This window comes from Mesoplodon densirostris, chromosome 15 (genome assembly GCF_025265405.1).
Source record: "Mesoplodon densirostris isolate mMesDen1 chromosome 15, mMesDen1 primary haplotype, whole genome shotgun sequence".
In the NCBI taxonomy this organism is placed as follows: domain Eukaryota; kingdom Metazoa; phylum Chordata; class Mammalia; order Artiodactyla; family Ziphiidae; genus Mesoplodon; species Mesoplodon densirostris.
In genome coordinates, this window is record NC_082675.1 from 1,672,513 (window position 1) to 1,691,142 (window position 18,630).

Genomic DNA, 18,630 nt, shown 5'->3' on the forward strand with positions numbered 1-18,630 from the left:
CTTCAAAGACAGCACCCTCAGAGGCAGTGAGCATGGCCTGGCTCCCACCCTGGGGGTGCATGTAGAGCATATTCTGGGGTCCCAGCCAAGGGTGTGGAGAGTGTTTTGTGGATTTGCACAAGGTGGGCAGGAGGGATGGGGGGTGTCCTGATGTCAGCCCCCAACACCTGTGGGGAGAGATGCCCAGACTGGGAAAGCATGGCGATGCCTCACCTCTGACCAGACCCCAGCCAGGCTCAGCACCCAGGTACTGGCACCCCCCTCTCCCAGGCCCTTTTCCTAGGGCTTCTTGGGGATCTCCACCTCTAGCCCTGAGAGTTCAGGGGGATAAGATAATAAACCCTGCCCTTGGGTAGTCATGTGATTTGGGCCTGACCAATCATCTGCCTCCACCCCAGCCTCAGTGATTGGCTCTGGAACAGACACCTGACCCATGGGAGCCAATCAGAATCTGCCCTGGGGCTTCTGCTGGGACTGCTGGGAACAGTGCCTCCCTCCTTACCCTGAACTGCAGAGCTGGAGGATGTGTCAGGGTACCAGCTCCATCATGTCCCCCCCCGGAAAGCCTGCCTGAGATGGAGCCAGCAAGGAGGCAATGGGACCACGGGCTGAGTAGGAGATGCCTGTGGACATCACTGAGTGCCTGGAACCAGCCATGCCTGATTCCCCTGTTTCCCAGGACTGAGCCTTTTCTACTCAAGGGCACTCAAGCTGGTTTACTAGCACCTGGGGAGAAGGGGGAGGAGAGAGAACAAAAGGAAGAGGGCGAGTGGAAGGATGGGGGGGAGGAGAGGAACGGGAGGCCTAGACCAGTGCAGCTACCACCACGGGCCAGGATTTTAGGATTCCACTTATTCCCTGCACCTTAATGTGCCCCTCCGTAATAATAGAAATTACCATCTCTCTAAGCAGCTAATTTAGGGGCAAGTAAGGAGAAATTTAATGTAAAAACACATTCAGATCTTAAAAAAAAAAAAAGATGCTCTATAAAGTTGAGCTTTATTATTAACGTTAAATAACTTCATGGGAAACCAAGCATAAGGACCCAGGGTAAGAGCTGTGGCCCAGGCCTGGCCAATCAAGGCGTTCCAGTCCTTTGGCCAATCAGAGCATTTCATTCTTCTGGCCATAGTGAGGGCTGGCCAATCAGAACATTCTGCTTCCACTGGCTTCAGTGAAGGCTGGCCAATCAGCACATTCCGTTCCTCTGGCCAATCAGAGCATTCTGCTCCCCTGGCCTCAGCGAGGGGCCCATGGTGGGCAGAGTTCCAAGCCAAGCCCATCAGAAATGATGAAAATCGATCCCAGGATTTTGTGGGACATGTCGGTAGAACAGTAGCAAGAACCACTAAGGAGGGTTTTTTTTTCCCATGGCAGTTATTATAATTCTGTGTGGTCCTAGAGTTTCTTAGCAGCATCTGGGGCAGGCTGTCTAAGAATGGAGCCAACTGATAGGAAAACAGAGCTGAGAGGTGGGGAGCCAGAACCACGTGGAGACGGCCTCGTCCGAACCCCAGACGCACAGCCACGGCAAACGTCCCTGACTGTGAGCTTAGAAATCCCCGCTTCTGTCACACCCTCCGAGTAGGTCCCTCATTATCACAGGAATTCTGTTTTGTGTGGTTCTCAGGAGGCTCTGACGAAAACTCCCTAACGTAGCCTTGGATCCTGCATCTCCTTGACCACGGAGATGTGCACATGAGGAAATCATGGAAGAGCATCGGGAAAGAAAAGAACCAGTTGGGTCTGCACTGCCCCTCCTGGACACACACCCACACCTGCTGCTTCAGCATGAAAAGCACCGAGGGCCTTAAACAGATCTGCATGAAACCTGAAAACCTGCCCAACCTTCCTGAGCATCATTCAGGGAAAGGAGGCTCTGGGTCACACCCCTGAGGGGCTGTAACAGGACCTGTGCTGCCCTAGCTTAGGACGTGCTCTCAGGGGGCCCCGCTGCACCTCCACAAAGCCCAGGGCTTCCTCCACCCCGGCCCCTCCCCAGCCCAGCTCCGCGCCCGCACGGCAGAGGACGTACCACGATGATGAACAGGGCAGGAGCTACGAAGGCCCAGATGGCACCGTTCCCGAGCGACAGCCAGCAGCTGTGGAAGGGGGCAGAAGGTTACTTCAGTGCATCATCCCACGTCCCAGGGGCCTGCGTCCAGGACGGTACAGGGACACCGTGGGGCACAGTCACGATGCCATTGTTAGTCCCCACAGACGTGTCTGTATCCTGTCCATGACCTCACGCCTCCCGCTCTTGGGAAGAATGTTCCAGGTCTGTAGACTGGCTCGGGGAAAAGAAGGCTTTTACAGGTCACCTGGTTAGTGGAAAAATTGGCAATCTCTGAAGAGTCTAGCCAAAATCCAAAGGAGGTTTTAATTTTATTACGAGAAATAAATAAATGGGCTTTTGCCAGGGGCTGGCTTCCTTCCAGAGCATTTCAAATACTGACTTCACTAGTGACTTCTGCAGGGGGTCAAGGAGTGAGGAGGCATCACGTGACACAGCACGGACCACCTTCATCTTCGCATCAGCTGTCGGTCAGTTCCACCTCCCGGCACTGCCATCCCCCGACCCCGCTCCACAACCGAGACGAAAGGTCCCAGGGGATCCCAGCCACGGCTCGGATTTCCCGAGAAGCCTCATCTGGGAAGTAGGGTCCAGTATGAGGATACGAAATTGCTCCTGGTTTACGAGACATGATTCCAGGAACTCAGACAGGACCGCCATCTTCCTCTCCAGAGCATCAGAACCGCCAAGAGCCCGGGGTCCCTGAGACACGTCACCTCCCTGCATCTGGGGGCAGCCCCGGGGGCCTGGCACACCCGCCAGGATCTGGTGAGGCGCGCGGCGCATCCTCACAGACGCAGGACGTGGACGTCCCTGCGGGGCCGCCTGGTCACTCACTCACACCTGCTCACCCAGCGCAGCCCCCTGACAGCACAGCATCGCCCCCCATAACCCCACGGCGCCCCTGAGGCAGGCGCTGTGATGACCCCACCCTGCAGAGGAGGAGGCCGAGGCCCAGGGACGTTAGGGGACCCAAGTCCACGCCTGCGCCCTGCCTTTCTGCCCGCGTCCTCCCCCGAGACCTCCTGGACCAGGAGACACGAAATGCCCCAGACAGGTGACAGCGCCCGTAAGAGGCTCGTTCCCGTCTTGAACCCAGAGCCTGGAGAAAAGAGCCTCCCGTGTGAGGACGCGGCATTTAACGTGGAAACTCGTGGCGAGTCTGGTGGTCCCTCTGCAGAGGGGCAGCTCCAGCCCAGGCTCCCTGGGAGGGTGAGGACTCTGCAAGGGGAAGCTTGTGTTTCCACCGTTTTCGTGCAGAGCGTTAAGTGCATGAGGATCTTCAGGTGCCCCGTCCTCCCCAGGCACTCAGTGAGCTTCCGGACCTCGCTCTCGGGCACATGAGTGGGTGAGAGGCTTACATCCGAAACAGACCCTGGAGCTGAGACGCACCGTGGGTGGCCCAGCATCTGCACACTTCCAGATGGAAAGACACAGAACAAGTGCCAATGAGATGTGTCTGAGGAGAAGTTTCTTCTTTTAATTAGTGTCTTGACTTCGGATACCACGCAGGCTTGCAAGGAATGAGCCAGAACAATGGTTGTTGAATCATTCTTATTTCAATATGGACTCAGATAGCGCTTTCTTTAAGTGCTTCATCTTCAGGAAATTGTTGCCCTAAAGTAGAATAAGCCAGATTCCTCCCAGTTTAGCAACTCAGCTGAGAAATTATCTCAGGCTGAAGCTGGAACAGTGTTTAACTCCCTCTCTCTCCTCTTAAAATCTCTCCATGGCACTGTCACTCAGTGGTTCTTCAGCTGGGCTGAGGAGAGGGGCGGCTCCCTCAAGACAGGTGAGCTAAAGCCTTTTTCTCTTTGGGAGGAAAGGAATTCAAATTTCTGGAAGGTGAACACCTGACCTGGTCGCACAGTCCCAACCCAGCCTCTTCCTGATTCAACTAGGGACCCACCAGCTGCATTTTCAAACTGGCGGCACGAGGTCTGGCACACACACAGTCCCCTCTGCTGCCCCAGCGATGAGAACGCCCCCCGGCGGGTGCACATCAGACTACACTTATGCACACAGTCACGTATTCACTCGGCTGTAATTTAATGGGACTTCTTATGTACTAGGCACTTGCTGACCACCCCAAGAAAGGGTCAGCACAAAACAGGGCTCCACAGGTGACCAGACTGTGCATCCAGGACAGCCACATGGATGAAGAGCCCCCATCAGAAACTTATCCCGGCCACCCAGTGCAGGAGGCACTCTGACCCCCTCGATGCTAGTTCCAAGGTGGGAGGAAGTCCAGAGCAGCGCCGGGGGTGTTTCTCACTCTATCAGGCCTTTTTTTACTGCCAGGGCTGGAGGATACCAGCCTTGGACAGACCCCTCCCTGAGAAGAACACAGCAAGACAACGAGCCGTGGGGACCCTCACCGTGCCCCTCCCCACGGGAGTCCGGCCCACACAGGGATCACCCCTTCACTTACTTCTTACTTGTTCCATAACTGTCCATGGCAAAGACTATTGAAATAATACAGATCAGAAGAGGAAAACCTGCAGAAAATGAGAGCAGAATATTTATTAGCTTGCTCCAGTCTCCTCTGACTTGTTCATTCATTTATTCATTTTATACCTGATGTGTACAAAGAAAGGTGTGCTAAGTGTTGAGGACACAGAACAGCCCCGAAGCTCCAAGAATTTAGAGTCTCAACAAAGAGATAACTCACACACACACACACACACACACACACACACACACGTGCATTTTAGGGCAGATCTGTTATGAATCTGATTCTGTATGTGAAAACAACGCCCTTCCGGCTGCTGGGGAAGCGGCATGCCCAGGGCCTCTGTCTGATCAGCTCCCTGAGCACAGTCTCTCCCTCTGCTCCCCTGCAGGGAAGGGAGGGGGGAGAAGAGACAGCAAAGGGTCCCTTTCCACCCACTGACCCTCCCCTCCAGAGGGTGGTCAGGAGAAAGGGCTCCTGACCAGGACACTGCATTTTGCAGATTGCTAGGATAAAAGGGGGCAGCGGAAGGGACACTAGAACAGGCGGCTCTTCGTGCCCCTCTGGCCGAGCCTGCCCAGCCCGTGGGAGACCTGCTCCAGGACCCAGAGGGAAGCCTGCTCCCGGTTCCAGGCCTGGGCGCCTCAAGGCCTCAGCCCTCCTGCGACCTCTGGTGGCTTGGTCAGCTCCACACCGGCCCTTCTGAGGATCAGTGTTAAATGATCTCCTTGAAAAGGAGTCTGTGGAGAGTGGTCCTGTCTCTGAAACAGTTTGTCTTGATGTCAAAATAGTCTGACTACATCACAGGACATCTGGATAAGACAGTCGCCGGGCCCTCAAAGGAGGCCAGCAAGCAGCCTCTGGGGAGAGGCGGACAGGCCAGGGGCCAGGCGGGGACGCACCTCTCACTGCTGACCCCGTCACACTCGGGTTTTCTACCCGCGTGCACGACCTCACGGAAGCCAGAGCCTTTTTCTTGGTGCCGGAGCCTCTGGCTGTGGCCCGCCTGCCCTGATGGACTCAGGGTCACAGGAGACAAGGGGGACGCCGAGGATCCGGCCCGCACCATGCCGCCCACTCACTTGGGGCCTCGGTTTCCTCAGACGTTGTAGGGAACCCCACTGCCCGGCTCTCTTGGGAGGATCACGTGGGCCCTGAGATGGTGAGGGGCCCCGGGGACATCGAGCACCAAGACCCGCCCCCCCCAATCCCATCTTCCCGAGGAAGCTCAAGCCTTGGGGTGCGGGAGAAGCGGGCACTGTGTGAGCTCTGGGTCCACAGGACAGCCCAGCAGGTGCACACGGGACCCTGCAGCGTCCCCAGGGCCCCTCCCGGGGGTGTCGTGGAAGGTGCAGTAAGAGCCCGAGGTGTCTGGAAGGACGGATTTTCAAACTCAGTGGTTGAGGCTTCACTTTGAGTCAACACCACATCTCCCTCCCCCGATCGTGGCCACGGCGGGGGCCCAAGTCAGGGGCGGGCATCTCTTTGCTGCCCAAAGTTAAACGGACGAGTTGAAGATTCTTCTTCTGCCTGCACCACTGACACGTTTCTCCTACAATCCCCAAAGCAACACTGACACTCAGAGGACAGCCCCCAGGGCACTGACTGGAAGGGTCTGAGAAGAAGGGGGGCCCTACGCTCTGCTCCTCTGAAACGCGCTGCAGGAGCCGCAGCTCCGGGTTCTGTTCCCAGGATCCCCCGGGACAGCTGTGCAGCCTCAGGGGACCAGCTGAGCCTCTCTGGGCCGCCACGTTCTCACTCTGGAAATGGAGATGACATCACGTCCCATCAGGCTGTGGTGAGGCTCACGTGTGCTGCGGCCACGGATGTGACGAAGGGTGCGCTGACGTATGAAGCCCATCTCTGTATAATGGTCTCCACTCTTATGAACCAGCTCCGACGCCTTTTCCACTGATATCATCTGAAACTCGCACCCCCATCACCCACGCAGACGCTGGACCGGCTTCCGCAGTCTGGGGTTCCTCTGGTCGTGTCCTGTGGAGGTTGACTTTGTGGCGCTCAGGAAGTGCTCTCTTTGGAATGTGGTGACCTGTCAGAGGGACCACACTGGTGCTTCCCTGGCTGCTGGCCCCTAAGATCCAGGGAAGGAGGGAGGGGTGATGTGAGGGGCATCCATAAGGAGCGTTGCCGTGAGCTATTACCCCAGACCCACAGAGCAAAGCCCCGAGAGGAGGGATAATATGAAACCCAACACGGGGGCGGGGATGTCTCGACAGAGAAGGGGCAGAGAGATGACAATGTTGGGAGACGAGTGGCCCGCCCTCCGGTAGACGTCACTGTGCCACACTCTGGATGCCTCGTCCTGGGCGCATGGCGGCTTGCGCTTCTGCACCCTGGGGCCGTTGAGCTGTCGGCTCTTGCTGGGCAGTGAGTTGTGAATAGAATTGACCCATGCCTCTCTCGGCTAAGTACTGGTTTTCCAGGTGACATCCACCCAGGTCATCTTCTCTCTCACAGCACCCAGCAGTGGCTCCAGGCAGCAACTTCTCCATCACCCTGGGCTCCTGAGGGACTGTCCTGAGCACAGCCGCTCCCATTGCCACCGGCCCGCTGAGGACACGCAGTGTAAACAGGAGATAAATGCTACTGTTTTCGACCCGTGTGAGTTGGAGGCTGCTTGCTAGGGCAGCATAACCTAGCCTGCCCTGATGGACGCATGTCCCAGGGTCTTGGCACTGTGTCACCTCCCTGGGACACCAGCGCAACTTCAGAGAAAGGCGGGGTCCAGAATGAACTCATGATGTTTTCACCCTCAGATGAGTGGTCACTCACAAAGGAAATGAAGTCATAACAGCGAAAAATAAAGCAAGTTGCATTTCTTTCGCTTCTGAGTTTATGATTATTTCTTTCACCTCTGAGTTTGTGGTCAGAGATTCATGTCTGCTGCACCGACGTGTAAAGGCTCAACTGTTTTATCATTCACCGGCTCTCCCAGTTCCCACATGGACCCCTTGAGGACAAAGATGACATTACACTCACCTTTCAAGTTCAAGCACAGGACCTGACATGCAGCTAAACTTCAGGTATGTTGTTAAATGTGACACCTCCAATCCCAACTCAGCCAAAAACACAGTCCTTGAGTTTCAAAAAATGATACCGTTTGAAGGTCAGGGTAAGAGCACGGTGAAAGTCTCCAGGGAAGTGGCCTCTCTCTGGGGGACCCTCCCTGCAGGGTGACCCCCCCGGGCCCTGGGTCAGCCTCCAGCTCCCTCTTAATTCATAACTGCAGGTAGGGAGAGGCCAGCCGCCTGCAGACTGTCTGTACTTAGGCCCACAGCCAAGTCGAACCCAATGAGAAGGAAGGACGCAGTTCAGAGCCATGAGGAAACCAGTTAAGGGGATGCTGACGTGAAGACAGAGCCCTGCTGGAACCCAGCCCGGAGCTCCATTTGCAGGGAGCGTCTGACAGAGGCTGTACACACAGACACCCACAGGGGAGGCGCTGGTATCAGAAACCACACAGTCGCAGCCAATGTTGTCAAGTAGGAACGGAAGCTCAGGGTCCCCAGATCACCTCACCTTTCAAAAGAACTCCATAATTTTATGCAAAATCTCTCCATTTTTAAGTATTGGCAAATCATTCATTTTTTTCCTCCAACACTGTGCAGACCAAAGAAGAGATCCTTCAGGGCTGGATTGGATTCTGACCCACACCTCCATCTTGAACCAACATACCTGACTCCTGTCACTACAGAGACAAACTCCACACTTTTAATTCATTTCACCTGTCCTTGCTGTGGCTACGGGGTGTGTGTGTGTGTGTGTGTGTGTGTGTGCGCGCACACATATCTCTAAACTATTTGACCGTTCCCATAAAGAAACTAGCCATTACAGGGGGTTGGTCACTTGTCCTGTAAACCCTTTTACTCAATGAAGTCAGAAGCCAGAGGCAGAAGCAACCCCCCTCTGTCAAGGAGTCATGGCAGGATGGAAGGAGAAGGTCATGCTTGAGTTGGGCTCACCAAGAAGGAAATGGAGAGGAGAGGACATTCCTGCTGCGAGCCCAGCCAGAGCACAGGCACCCAGGTGAGGAGAAGCGCGGCAGGGACAGCGAGTCTGCCCGCAGGTGGGACACAGGGCACCACTGGGGAGCACCGGGAGTTCCCTGCGAGGCCACACCAGCTGGGAGGCGGCTGCTGTGTCTCCTCTCTCCACGTTGGCCCCCGTGAGCCTCTCTAGGCTCCCGGGAAAGCCAGGAGGGGCACATAACTTACCTCCACTACATCCCCCAAATGAACTACGCTAGCCAGCTCAAAGCACAAAGTAAAATGTTTGTCTGCTCCCTGCACCATGAGGACTGTGAAAATTAAATCTATCGCAAGAAAACTAGAAACAAGTAGCAGGTCCCTTATGCTGGATGAATGCTTTATAGCAGATGCAAGGATGCCAGGCGTCAATCACTCTGGTGGGAAGCAGGGTCCCCTGTGCCCTGGGGCTCCTCCTCAGGATGGGCAAGGAGGAAGTTAAACAAAGTCAAGCCACTGGGGAGGTGACTCCCAGGATGAAGGACCACCATAATTCGTGCGAGTTAGCTTTAAAACAGCACAACCACTTAGAGTCTCTATAAATTTCCTTAAGGGCATGCAGCAAATTAAGAAAAATTTATTCAAGAAAACCTACTAAGTCTGGGTAAACCTGACACGCTGGGACACCTGGGCTACAACCTGCTCCACTCCAGGCAGCTGCGGCCAACAAGACAGGCTCCCTCCCCCGGGACCCAGTCCAGAGCCACAATATCTCCCTGCGGCAGGCTGCCTGCACTTCTCATTCTCCCCAGCACCACGGGGCAGAAACTCTATTCCAGGTAAGAGCAACCGAGAGATCAGAATTCCTTTCCTCCCTCCAACCACAACCCATAGTGTACAGCGTCCATCCCAGGCGTGACTGGCTGAGAATACAGGGCCCGACTGCCCTCGCCCCAGGGCACCCATACACTGTGAGATGAGAGGCCACCTCCCCTGCCTGGTGCCCTGCATTAAAGCCGGGGTGTCAATCCAAGAGAAGGAGGCCACTGTCCCCGCACCGGCTCCAGAGCAGTGCCTCTGGGATTTTTCCCAGGGAGGAGGGAAGCCGACCATTAGAACAGAGAAATCCAAAGCACTCCCCACGGAAACTGACTTTTAGAGGTGTTTCACATGAAGATGAAATCACAGCCCACCTCTGCCCCACCTGCCCCATCCCATCCCCACCTACCCCATCCTATCCCATAGTAGTAGCGGTGCTTGCTGTCCTCTGATCCAAAGACCTTGATCACCATGCTGTAGAGATGCAACCCTTCCACCAGCATCCACGCAAAGGCGCTCAGGAAGAAGTAGTGCAGGAGCATGGCCAGCACCTGGCACGGGGTCTAGGATCAAAGCAATGGCACGGGGGATAAGCTCTCTCGGGGTGTGAGCAGTGGGTGGTTGCTGTTGTCCCAACCTCCCTGCACCCATTTTCTGGGGGAGGCTTCTAAACACGTGGCCTCACTTTCTTCCTGGGGAGTCACGTCTTGCCTTTCCCAGCTGAGTGATTTGAGTGGGGCACGTGACTCGGGCAGTAGCCAATCACTGCACCACACCCCCTCCCAGGTACAGTGATTGGTTCATGAGAGGGCAGGGACTCGGTCCGGCCAATCAGCGTAACCATCCCCATCCCTGCAGCAGGATTGGCTCAGGGGTGGGCACGTGACTGGCCGGGTTGCCGGGCGTGGGTTCCGCGGTGGGCAGAGGCGCCGTTGAGCAGGTTTCCCTCCTGCCTTCGGACGCAAGGACCCAAGGACAGGAGCCCGGAGCTGTGGAAGCCACCCCGGCCCGGAAGGGAGGCCTGCAGAGTGGAGTGCATGAGGGGAAGGGAGTTGAGGGGCAGAGAGAAAGCAGCCTGTGACGTGGCTGAAACCTCTAGACTCAGGAATTTTCAGTTCTCCATTTCAAGGTGTTGGTTACCTACCTGGAGCCGAAAGGCCTGAGGGACACGGCCGCTTCACTGGACTTTACTCTCAGCAGGTGTAATGAACAGAGGTGCACAAACTACCTGTAATGTCTGTTCCTTCTGGCTGCTCGAGGCACTGATATCCAGAAGGCCCACCTGCCTTCTCTGTGACAAGCAGGCAGGGGCAGGGCCTGCTCAGCACTGCGGCCTCCTCTCCCCTGTCCAAGGCGGCCATGGTCTGCTGGTCCCCCTTTTTGTTCCTAGTGTCTTGGCCACAACTCCAAGCTCAGTCATGTGGGCTCAGATTCCCCCCGGAGCCTCAATCAGAGATCCCCCCACCCATGCTCTCCGTGAGTCCACCGCCACCCACCCCTAAGCTCGGATACAAGGGCCAGGGAACCAGGAGCCTGGGGAAGAAAACAAGTATGAAAACCAAGAACAACCATCTCTATGGGGGCTCCATGTCCTGTCCTCCCAAGGCCCCCTGATCAGTTGATTCTCAGGAAAAAACAAAAAGGAGCAAGTTACTGAAATGCTGTGCTTCTGGTCATCAGGCTCTGTTAAAGTTAGATACAAACATGGGACACATCTGTTATTTTTGTAGTCCCAGCACCGGTGGCCCTGTGTCTTCTAGGACCAGCTGCCCCTTTCATGTGGGGAGCGGCCCCTCCCCACACAGAGACTGGCCACCACAGTCACCTGTCCTGTCTGCCACAGAGGTGATCCAGTGGACGGATCACTCAGAGCCCTGCCTGGGATTTTAGACACACAGGAGATTCTCCCGGTCCCTGGGGTCGCCATCTGGATGATGGGCGCCTGGACCGCTTCCCCTCCTGCTGCCATCACACAAGGGGGGCTCACTCCTCACAGCGTGGCTTGGACAGGCAGCCTCAGCATCACCTGAAAACCTGATGGAAATAGGAATTCCAGCTGAACCCAAATCTGTATTTTAAGAAAACCCCGTGTGATGATCCACAGTGGAGCTTGAAGAGCATCCAGTAGGAGAGAATGAGGTTGGTGCAGGCCTCGTCTGTCCACGGCACAGCCAGGACCTTCTTAGATGCTTGGCTGAACCCCTAAACCTGTGAGCAGAGGAGGGCGGATCTCTCCTTAGGCAGCAGCCCCAGGACGGGCAGGTGGGCTGAGGACCCTGCTGGGCAGTGAGGACAAGACGCTCTGCTGACCCTCACTTCGCGGGATAAAGAGTTCATCTTCCATTAGCCGATCGTGATCGCGCCCCAGGACCACTGACTTATACTGCTTGGTTCCCCTTCCATCCTGGTGTAGAGCAAGCACATCTCTGCTGCTTCTTCCGTTCCACCAGGTTTATCACCCACGTCACCCAAGCCTGGGTCAATCTGCTCTCAGCATTTCACTTTCTGTGAGATCTAAGACTTCCTAGGTCCCCGGAGAACCCCCAGCCTGATACAAAGGGCAGAGAAAAGGTGGGTCTGGGTCTTCACAGTCCCTTCGCAGAGAGCGCTGGCCCTTGGCAGGCAGAGGGGATGCGGCTGTAGAGGGCAGTGTCTGCGGCAAGACCGCACGAGGTCAGGACCTGGTCAGTGCTTACCAGGCCACCCTGGGTAAGTGGCTGTAACTCCCTCGTGCCTCAGCCTGGCATCTATAGCAGGCGGGTTACGACGGCACCACCTCGTGGGCTTGTTATGAGGATTAACTGAGCGGATCTATGTAAGCCCTCAGCACGGCGCCCAGCACGCAGTCGGGGCCGTAAGTGTCGTCGTTACCGAGACTGATGCTGAGCAGGGAAGCCCCTCATACCTGTCATCTTCCCTGTCTCTCCTAGAGGAAACACAGCCTGGCTATCCGGTGGTCTGAATTCTGAACTGAAGCCAGCAGGGGAAGGTGCCACCCCTGGTGACATTCGGGGGAGGAGGGGATGGCAGGGAGGCCCGCTGCGGACCCAGCAGGACCGAGGGGGCCACTCACCGTGCCCGGCTCGAAGCGGAAGCTGATGAGCAACAGGACCTGGGCCACCAGGATGGCACAGGACAGGTTGGCGTGGATGTGGTAACGCTGGTTCCGGATAGTGCTGACCGAGCTGGGGGCAGAGAGGCAGGGGTGAGGCCGCCAACGCGGGCTTGATACGCCCGCCCACACGCTGCCACTCCCGGCTGTGCGCCCTCGATGGCTCCCTATTACTCTCGGAGACGACCCTGCTCCTTCCACAGGCCCTGCAGGGCCTGATCCTTGCCTGACTCAGCTCTTCCCTTTCCCTGCTCACAGACCCCCTTTTCTTGGGGGTTCGCCAAGACCCCGAGCCCTCTCCCGCCTCGGGGCCTTTGCACCAGCCATTCCTCTGCAGTGAAGCCCCTCCCCAGGTCTCCCCTTAGAGAGAACTTCCCGAGCCTGAAGGAGCCCCGCTTCCTCTCTGAGCTGCTCTCAGGGCCCAGACGGCTGTGAAGATGTGTCTTCAGCCTTTGCATCCTCACTCGTTATCTGCCCCACCCCCAGCCAGGTGTGTGTTTATCTGTCTTGGGTGCAGCTGCATCCTCAGAGCTGACTACGTGTGGGTGGGGTTGGCTTGCTGAGCAAATAGCTGGGGAACGAGGAACGTCCTGAGCGTAACGCTGGGGTCCCTCCAAACCTGTGCCCGTCTCCTGTCACCTGGCTCGGATCCCTCCAGAAGCTCCTGTGTCCAGGGTGTACCCCTGCCCCCACCCCCCAGGGCGCCCGGGGCCCCACTGGGCAGCAGTGGGGCTGGGGGGAGCCCGGGAAGCTGACAGTCTGCCCTGGTGATGTTGCCGCAGCCCCCGACCAACCAAACCTGGGAACCCCCAGGAGGAGCCCCAGGAGTGGAGGAAGAGGGGCAGATAAACTCCCGAGCATCCCCGGAGGGCGGGCCCATCCCCGTGTGGGGAAACGCCCTCCTCTGAGGCCCAGCAGCTCGGAGGGGAGTGTGCAAGCAGCGCCCAGTCAGCTGTCCGCCCAGACTCACGGCTCTCATCCTATTTTTCTGTCCCAGTTCAGAAAGGGCCACGGATGGACTGAGCTGACGGCCTCCACTTGGGAGCTGCAGGGGTGCCCTCAATCTCTGACCAGAGGTGGCTTCAGCCGGCAGGGAGGCAGGGGCCCTCCAGTGTTCCCACCCCCGGCACCTCCTGCAGCCCAGCCCCACAAAGCTCTGGCTGTTTTGATATCATTTTGGGGGGGTCCTCAGTTCTGGCTCTCCCCTGGCCAGAGGACAGAAAGCCTTGTGGACTGGGGACCTTTCCAGAGCCTTCCAGGTTAGCTGAAGCCGGGTGCCCTCCGATTCCACGGCACCTCCTCTCCCCTCTCTCTTTCCCAGCGCCCAGAGCCCCCTCCCTGCGCCCCAGCTTTCAAAACAAAAGGTAATCGAGGAACAGCCGTCCAGCTGTCACACACCGTGTGCAGACTCTAAACAGGGGCCGGCATCTGCCGCCTCCCGAGTACAAGTGCCAGAAGGGAAATCGAAGTGGGCAGGGGTGGCACTGACATTTGCACAAAGCCTCCCAACCTCTTGGGAGACCCGGGGGAGAGCAGAAGGTGACTCACGATAGCACGGCGAAGGTGACCAGCGTGATGGTCAGGCAGAGCACGGACAGCGAGCAGCCGATGTAGCTGACGGACGAGAGCGCCACCTGGTGTCCGAGCGTGAGCTGTGCGGGAAGCAGAGCGGAGACAGTCAGCCGCCGCCGGGTCCAGGCCCTAGAGGGGGACTGGCCCTGTGGTTAATGTGGCCCGAGCCTGATGGGGGGCCTCAGGCTGGAAGAGGTCCCAGGGCTAATGCACAGCTGAGCACGAGGCAGCCACTGGACCGTCCGGGGTTGGTGGTGACCGCCAGGGCCTGCCTCTCCCCCTGATGCCCTGGTGCCCTGGTGTTGCCACCCAGAGGGCCAGTTCTTTGGTGTTGGCCCTTGGTTCTGCGCATTTCAGACGCTCCAAATGGCTCCACCCATCACTCACATCCCTCCACCCGCCCAGCCCCTGCGCTGCTACCGCATCCCCTCCCTTCCCCCACTGCTGCCCGCGCAGGCGGCCCGCCTGCCCCGTGCCTCTGCGCCCGGCATGCAGGGTTCTCTTAAGAGCCTGACCCATAGGTCCCGGTGCAAGTCCCAGCTGACGACCTAGGAATGAATTTTCATATGTGAAGTGCTCAGAGCAACGTAAGAGTTCGCTGGTATCCCTGATGCCCAGTAACGCGGTAAGTCAAGTGGATACAAACCCACAAAGACGGTGACAGAAACCACAGCTCACCTAACAGCACAACCTGGAATGCCAGGAGCTGGCATCTGGAGGTCACATACATCTGACCCTGGGATCCAAGAAACGCCGTGCTCCCTAAGCCACACGCCTAGGAGACCAGCATCCCTCAGAGGTCGCGGCTGGGGGCTTCCTGCTCCTTCGGCAGCATCAAAGACCCAGCCTGGAGCTCACTCTGCATTGGTTCCCAGCGCCAGACATCAAGGTCCCTCCAGCCTTAGCCAGGACCCCTGGGGACCTTGGCCTCCAGCTAAACTGCCTTCTTCCCTGTTCACCGGGACTTAATTGGGAACAAAAGGAGGAAACTCTGAGGTACGGGAAAGGGCTGTTGTCCAGGACGCGGGGCCCAGGAGGCCCCACCAGGAAACATAAGTGGGTCACAGGGAACCATTTGGGAGCCACCCGGTCGGTTTCCGAGAACTGAAAACTTAATGAGGGTTCAGGAAACACTGTCAGTCCCTGGCTGGATCCCTGGCAGGGGAGGCAGAAGCCTGGACCCAGCAGCCCTGGACAGGGGGGCGGGAGGGCCCTCATGAGTAACCCCTGTCTATGCAGGAAAACAAGCTTCCTAGACAGGAGGGGCCACCAGTGCGTTCCTGCAGCAGGCTTCTCGGCAACCTCCCGAGATCTGGACCCTAAAGTTCTCCATCTGCGGATAGAAAGGCCGAGCGGTGTTCTGAGCCATCACATACCCGAGGAAGGCAAATGGAAATACACTCCTAGAGCCACTTTCCTGCACTGGATTGCTTAACACCAATTCCTAAGCAGGGCTGTCACTGCTCTTCTGTGAAATGATGTTTCTGGTTTTAGATAAGTTTCGGAGAAGCTGCACCCTCTATCTGCCTTTAAAGACTTCTGGTGAATACAAGCAACTTAAGGCTTCTGAGCCTCCTTCAGGCAAATATGTAGATAGAGAGAGCCATGTTAAACTGGGCATTTCTCAAACTCTTTGTCGGGGGGGGAAGAGAGTACCTCTTTGGAAGTGCTGTTACGTCCAGCGATACTTTTCAGAAACGGGGAACTCAAACCGGGTGAGGAATCACTAGCATTCTACCAACTCTGTCGCCTGTCTTTGCTGGCTCATAAGACAGTTGAAAAGTCCTGTCCCACCATTGCAATGATCTCTGTCTAGAGGCAGAGTAGGGAAGTATCAGCTACCAGAGTTCATGGGCAGCACAGACCATCGACCGTTCTTGGAAACTAAGGTCCACCTCTGCACACTCACCTAATTGAAATTAACTCATCAATGGAAATGACAGCAAATGAAGGATAGCAGCCTGTCAGTATCCAAGAGCTAGCCTGACCCCCGTGACACCTTCACCCCACTGCCACTGGGACGTCCCGTTCCTAGTCTGGCCCTGAGCCCAAGTTCTCCGCATGAGTCCTCGCACCCCGAAGTCTCAGGTCTTCCCATCCCTGTTCATCGCTGTGCTGCCCAAACATCTCACGTCCCCCAGTGGGGTGCGTCCCACTCTGATAGTACTGTCCCATTTCACGGGAGAGTCTTCTTACTGCCAGAGGGATGGAGAGTTCTTTAAGGACCGAGATCACGTTCCCGGAACGTCCACTGTCTCATCAACCACAGCTCTGAGGACAGCAGGGTACTACTGAGAAAGATGGCTTCCCACGGGTATTTGCTGAAGGTTTTAGGGTAGAAACAGCCCTCAGGTCTGCTCCCCCGACTCCCCCACTGATTCACCAGAAAAGATGTATTTAATCTACATCACTGTTTGCATACCTCTTAGAGAGATAATAGAAGTTTACCTCCTCCACTCACAGAGCTGTAGGAAGCTTCCAGTAGGCTCACGTGAGAGTTCACTGCACAATGTAGACGCTTCCAGGCGTGAGGGCCGAACCTGGCCAGCCACAGTAGCTGAAATCTTTCCCTGTTTCCTGCACACACACTCGGCTTAGAGCTTCTGATAACTGGGAGTCCAGCCCTGGCCTCAGACCCACATCTACCCAACCCTGTGCCATATGCCTTCCAGCCCCACCATCAGTCAATCCCACCATCAACCAACCCTATGATCAACCAATTCAACCATCAACCAACCCTATGATCAACCAATTCAACCATCAACCAACCCTATGATCAACCAATTCAACCATCAACCAATCTCACCATCAACCAACCCCACCAATCAACCAACTCTTCATCACAACTTTCACCAAACCCAACCAAAGCCAACCTCAAGCCAGGCACGATAGGGAACACTGAAAACATGAGATATGGCCCCTCCCTTGCTAACATCCTGGCCAGCCCGTCTTGAAATGGTTATACAGCACATAAGGCAAACTAGATTGGAAGGTCGTATTTTCCATGGCACTTGAATTATAAAGTGAGGCCATAAGGTAAAAATGAGAGGTGATCAAAAGGACCCTTGAAAATCCCTAAGATCCCCCGTAAACTAGAGCATCCACAGTCTGTGCAGGTAACCTCATATATCATTCTTCTGTACAGTGGTCTGAATAGCACTGAGGCAGACCAAAGCAGGGACCAGGAGAAACTTGCCCACAGAAGTCGGGGTCTTCAGACCTTTCTGGTTTAAAACAGCTGTCAAATCTACAGAGCAGAATGGTGTGTGTGTTGGTGGGGGGACAATCTGAGAGACCCTGATTTCCTGAAGGGTTTACTTCCCTCTCTTTTTATATAAGAGCTTTATAACTTTAACACACGTTCAGCCCATTGGGTTGTCAGTGTATTAAGTGAACCTGCATCCTGTGTTAAACACGGCTCCACTGTAACCTGCAAACAGCTTGTGCCTTGTGAAGTTGGATGGGAGGGGGTGTGGGCTTCACACAGGCCCCGACACATGGCAGGAAGTGGACAGAGAGGACAGGAGAGGGTCTCCTGGACTGGAAGCTGCATGCACTCTAAGTGGTGAGGTCCATGGAGACAAGACTTGTCTGTCTTGCTCGTGTCAGGATCCCCAGCATCCAACAGAGGACTGGCAAACTCCACATGCTCTAGAGATGAACCAAAGATCAGAATGCCTGTCTGGGGTAGTGGAGCATTCACAGAAGAGTGGATGGTTAAGAGGGCAAGAACGGAGCTGCCTTTATTGGGCACCTGCTGCATGCAGGCACTGAACCCGCAGAGCAGCCTGTGGGCATCCTGGTCATCATGATGAGGAAACGTGACTGCCCAACACTGCACAGCTGGCAAGACAGTGCTGACCCCAGAAGGACTGGGCCCCCATCTGCATCAAGCATGTATTAAGCACCCACTGTGTGCCAAGCCTGGGGCTTGCACTGCAGTGGGGAAATCAGGTTATGAGCAAAGGCATAAACGGATAAATATATGAGTGAAGAAATAAGGATGCTAGTTCTGAGACTGACCAGGCTGTGCTGGACACAGAGGCTGTGCTGGACACAGAGGCCGTGGTGGAGGCGATCGGTGGGGGACGGGGAGGGGGCCCAGACCCGAGAGTCATCCTGGGTCCTCCCTCTCCCCTCAGAGCCCACGCTCACCCAGTCCTGTCGGTCCCTCAGCTGACAAGTGGCCACACATCCCTCCTTCTCCCCAGTTTCCAGAGCCTCTGCCTTAACCTCCTCTACCCCCTGGATCCCCCACTGCTCCCCACTTCAGCCAGTTGCCACTCAGCGCACATGGCTCCCAGCTGACCCGCCTCCTGGGCACCCCTGCACCTAGAATGAAATCCACATCCTTCCCAGGGTCTCCAAGGCCCCCGAGGGATCAGGCCCGCCTGCACCTCTGCCTCACCACCTTAGTCACTCCGTCAGGAGGGTCCGCACCTCTGGAAAGATTCAGCAGAGGGGACCGAACATAGGAAGTAGGTGTAAAAGTGCGGGAAACCCTGAAAAAGGAGATGACGATGAGGGTCCCCAGAGAACGGCCACAGCAAGAGCCTCTGCCCTTGTAGGGTGGGAAGGACCATGGGAAGGGGTGATGTGAGCAGAGCTGGGGCCA

The 18,630-nt window shown here is 56.4% G+C and overlaps 1 protein-coding gene across 3 annotated transcripts in view; it reads right to left on the minus strand.

Moving 5' to 3' along the window:
• The window catches only part of ADGRD1 (adhesion G protein-coupled receptor D1), a 146,760-nt gene that overhangs the window by 16,811 nt on the left and 111,319 nt on the right, over positions 1 to 18,630 (minus strand). For 2 of the 3 annotated variants that reach the window (XM_060118957.1, XM_060118959.1), the window contains 5 exons: positions 13,992 to 14,095; positions 12,405 to 12,516; positions 9,741 to 9,894; positions 4,506 to 4,572; positions 2,036 to 2,102 (listed from right to left, as the gene is read on the minus strand). In XM_060118957.1, coding sequence (XP_059974940.1) covers positions 2,036 to 2,102; positions 4,506 to 4,572; positions 9,741 to 9,894; positions 12,405 to 12,516; positions 13,992 to 14,095 — 504 coding nt within the window. Of the gene's footprint in view, positions 1 to 1,054; positions 1,678 to 2,035; positions 2,103 to 4,505; positions 4,573 to 9,740; positions 9,895 to 12,404; positions 12,517 to 13,991; positions 14,096 to 18,630 lie in introns of those variants that run through there. The other variant, XM_060118958.1, reaches the window with a different exon arrangement.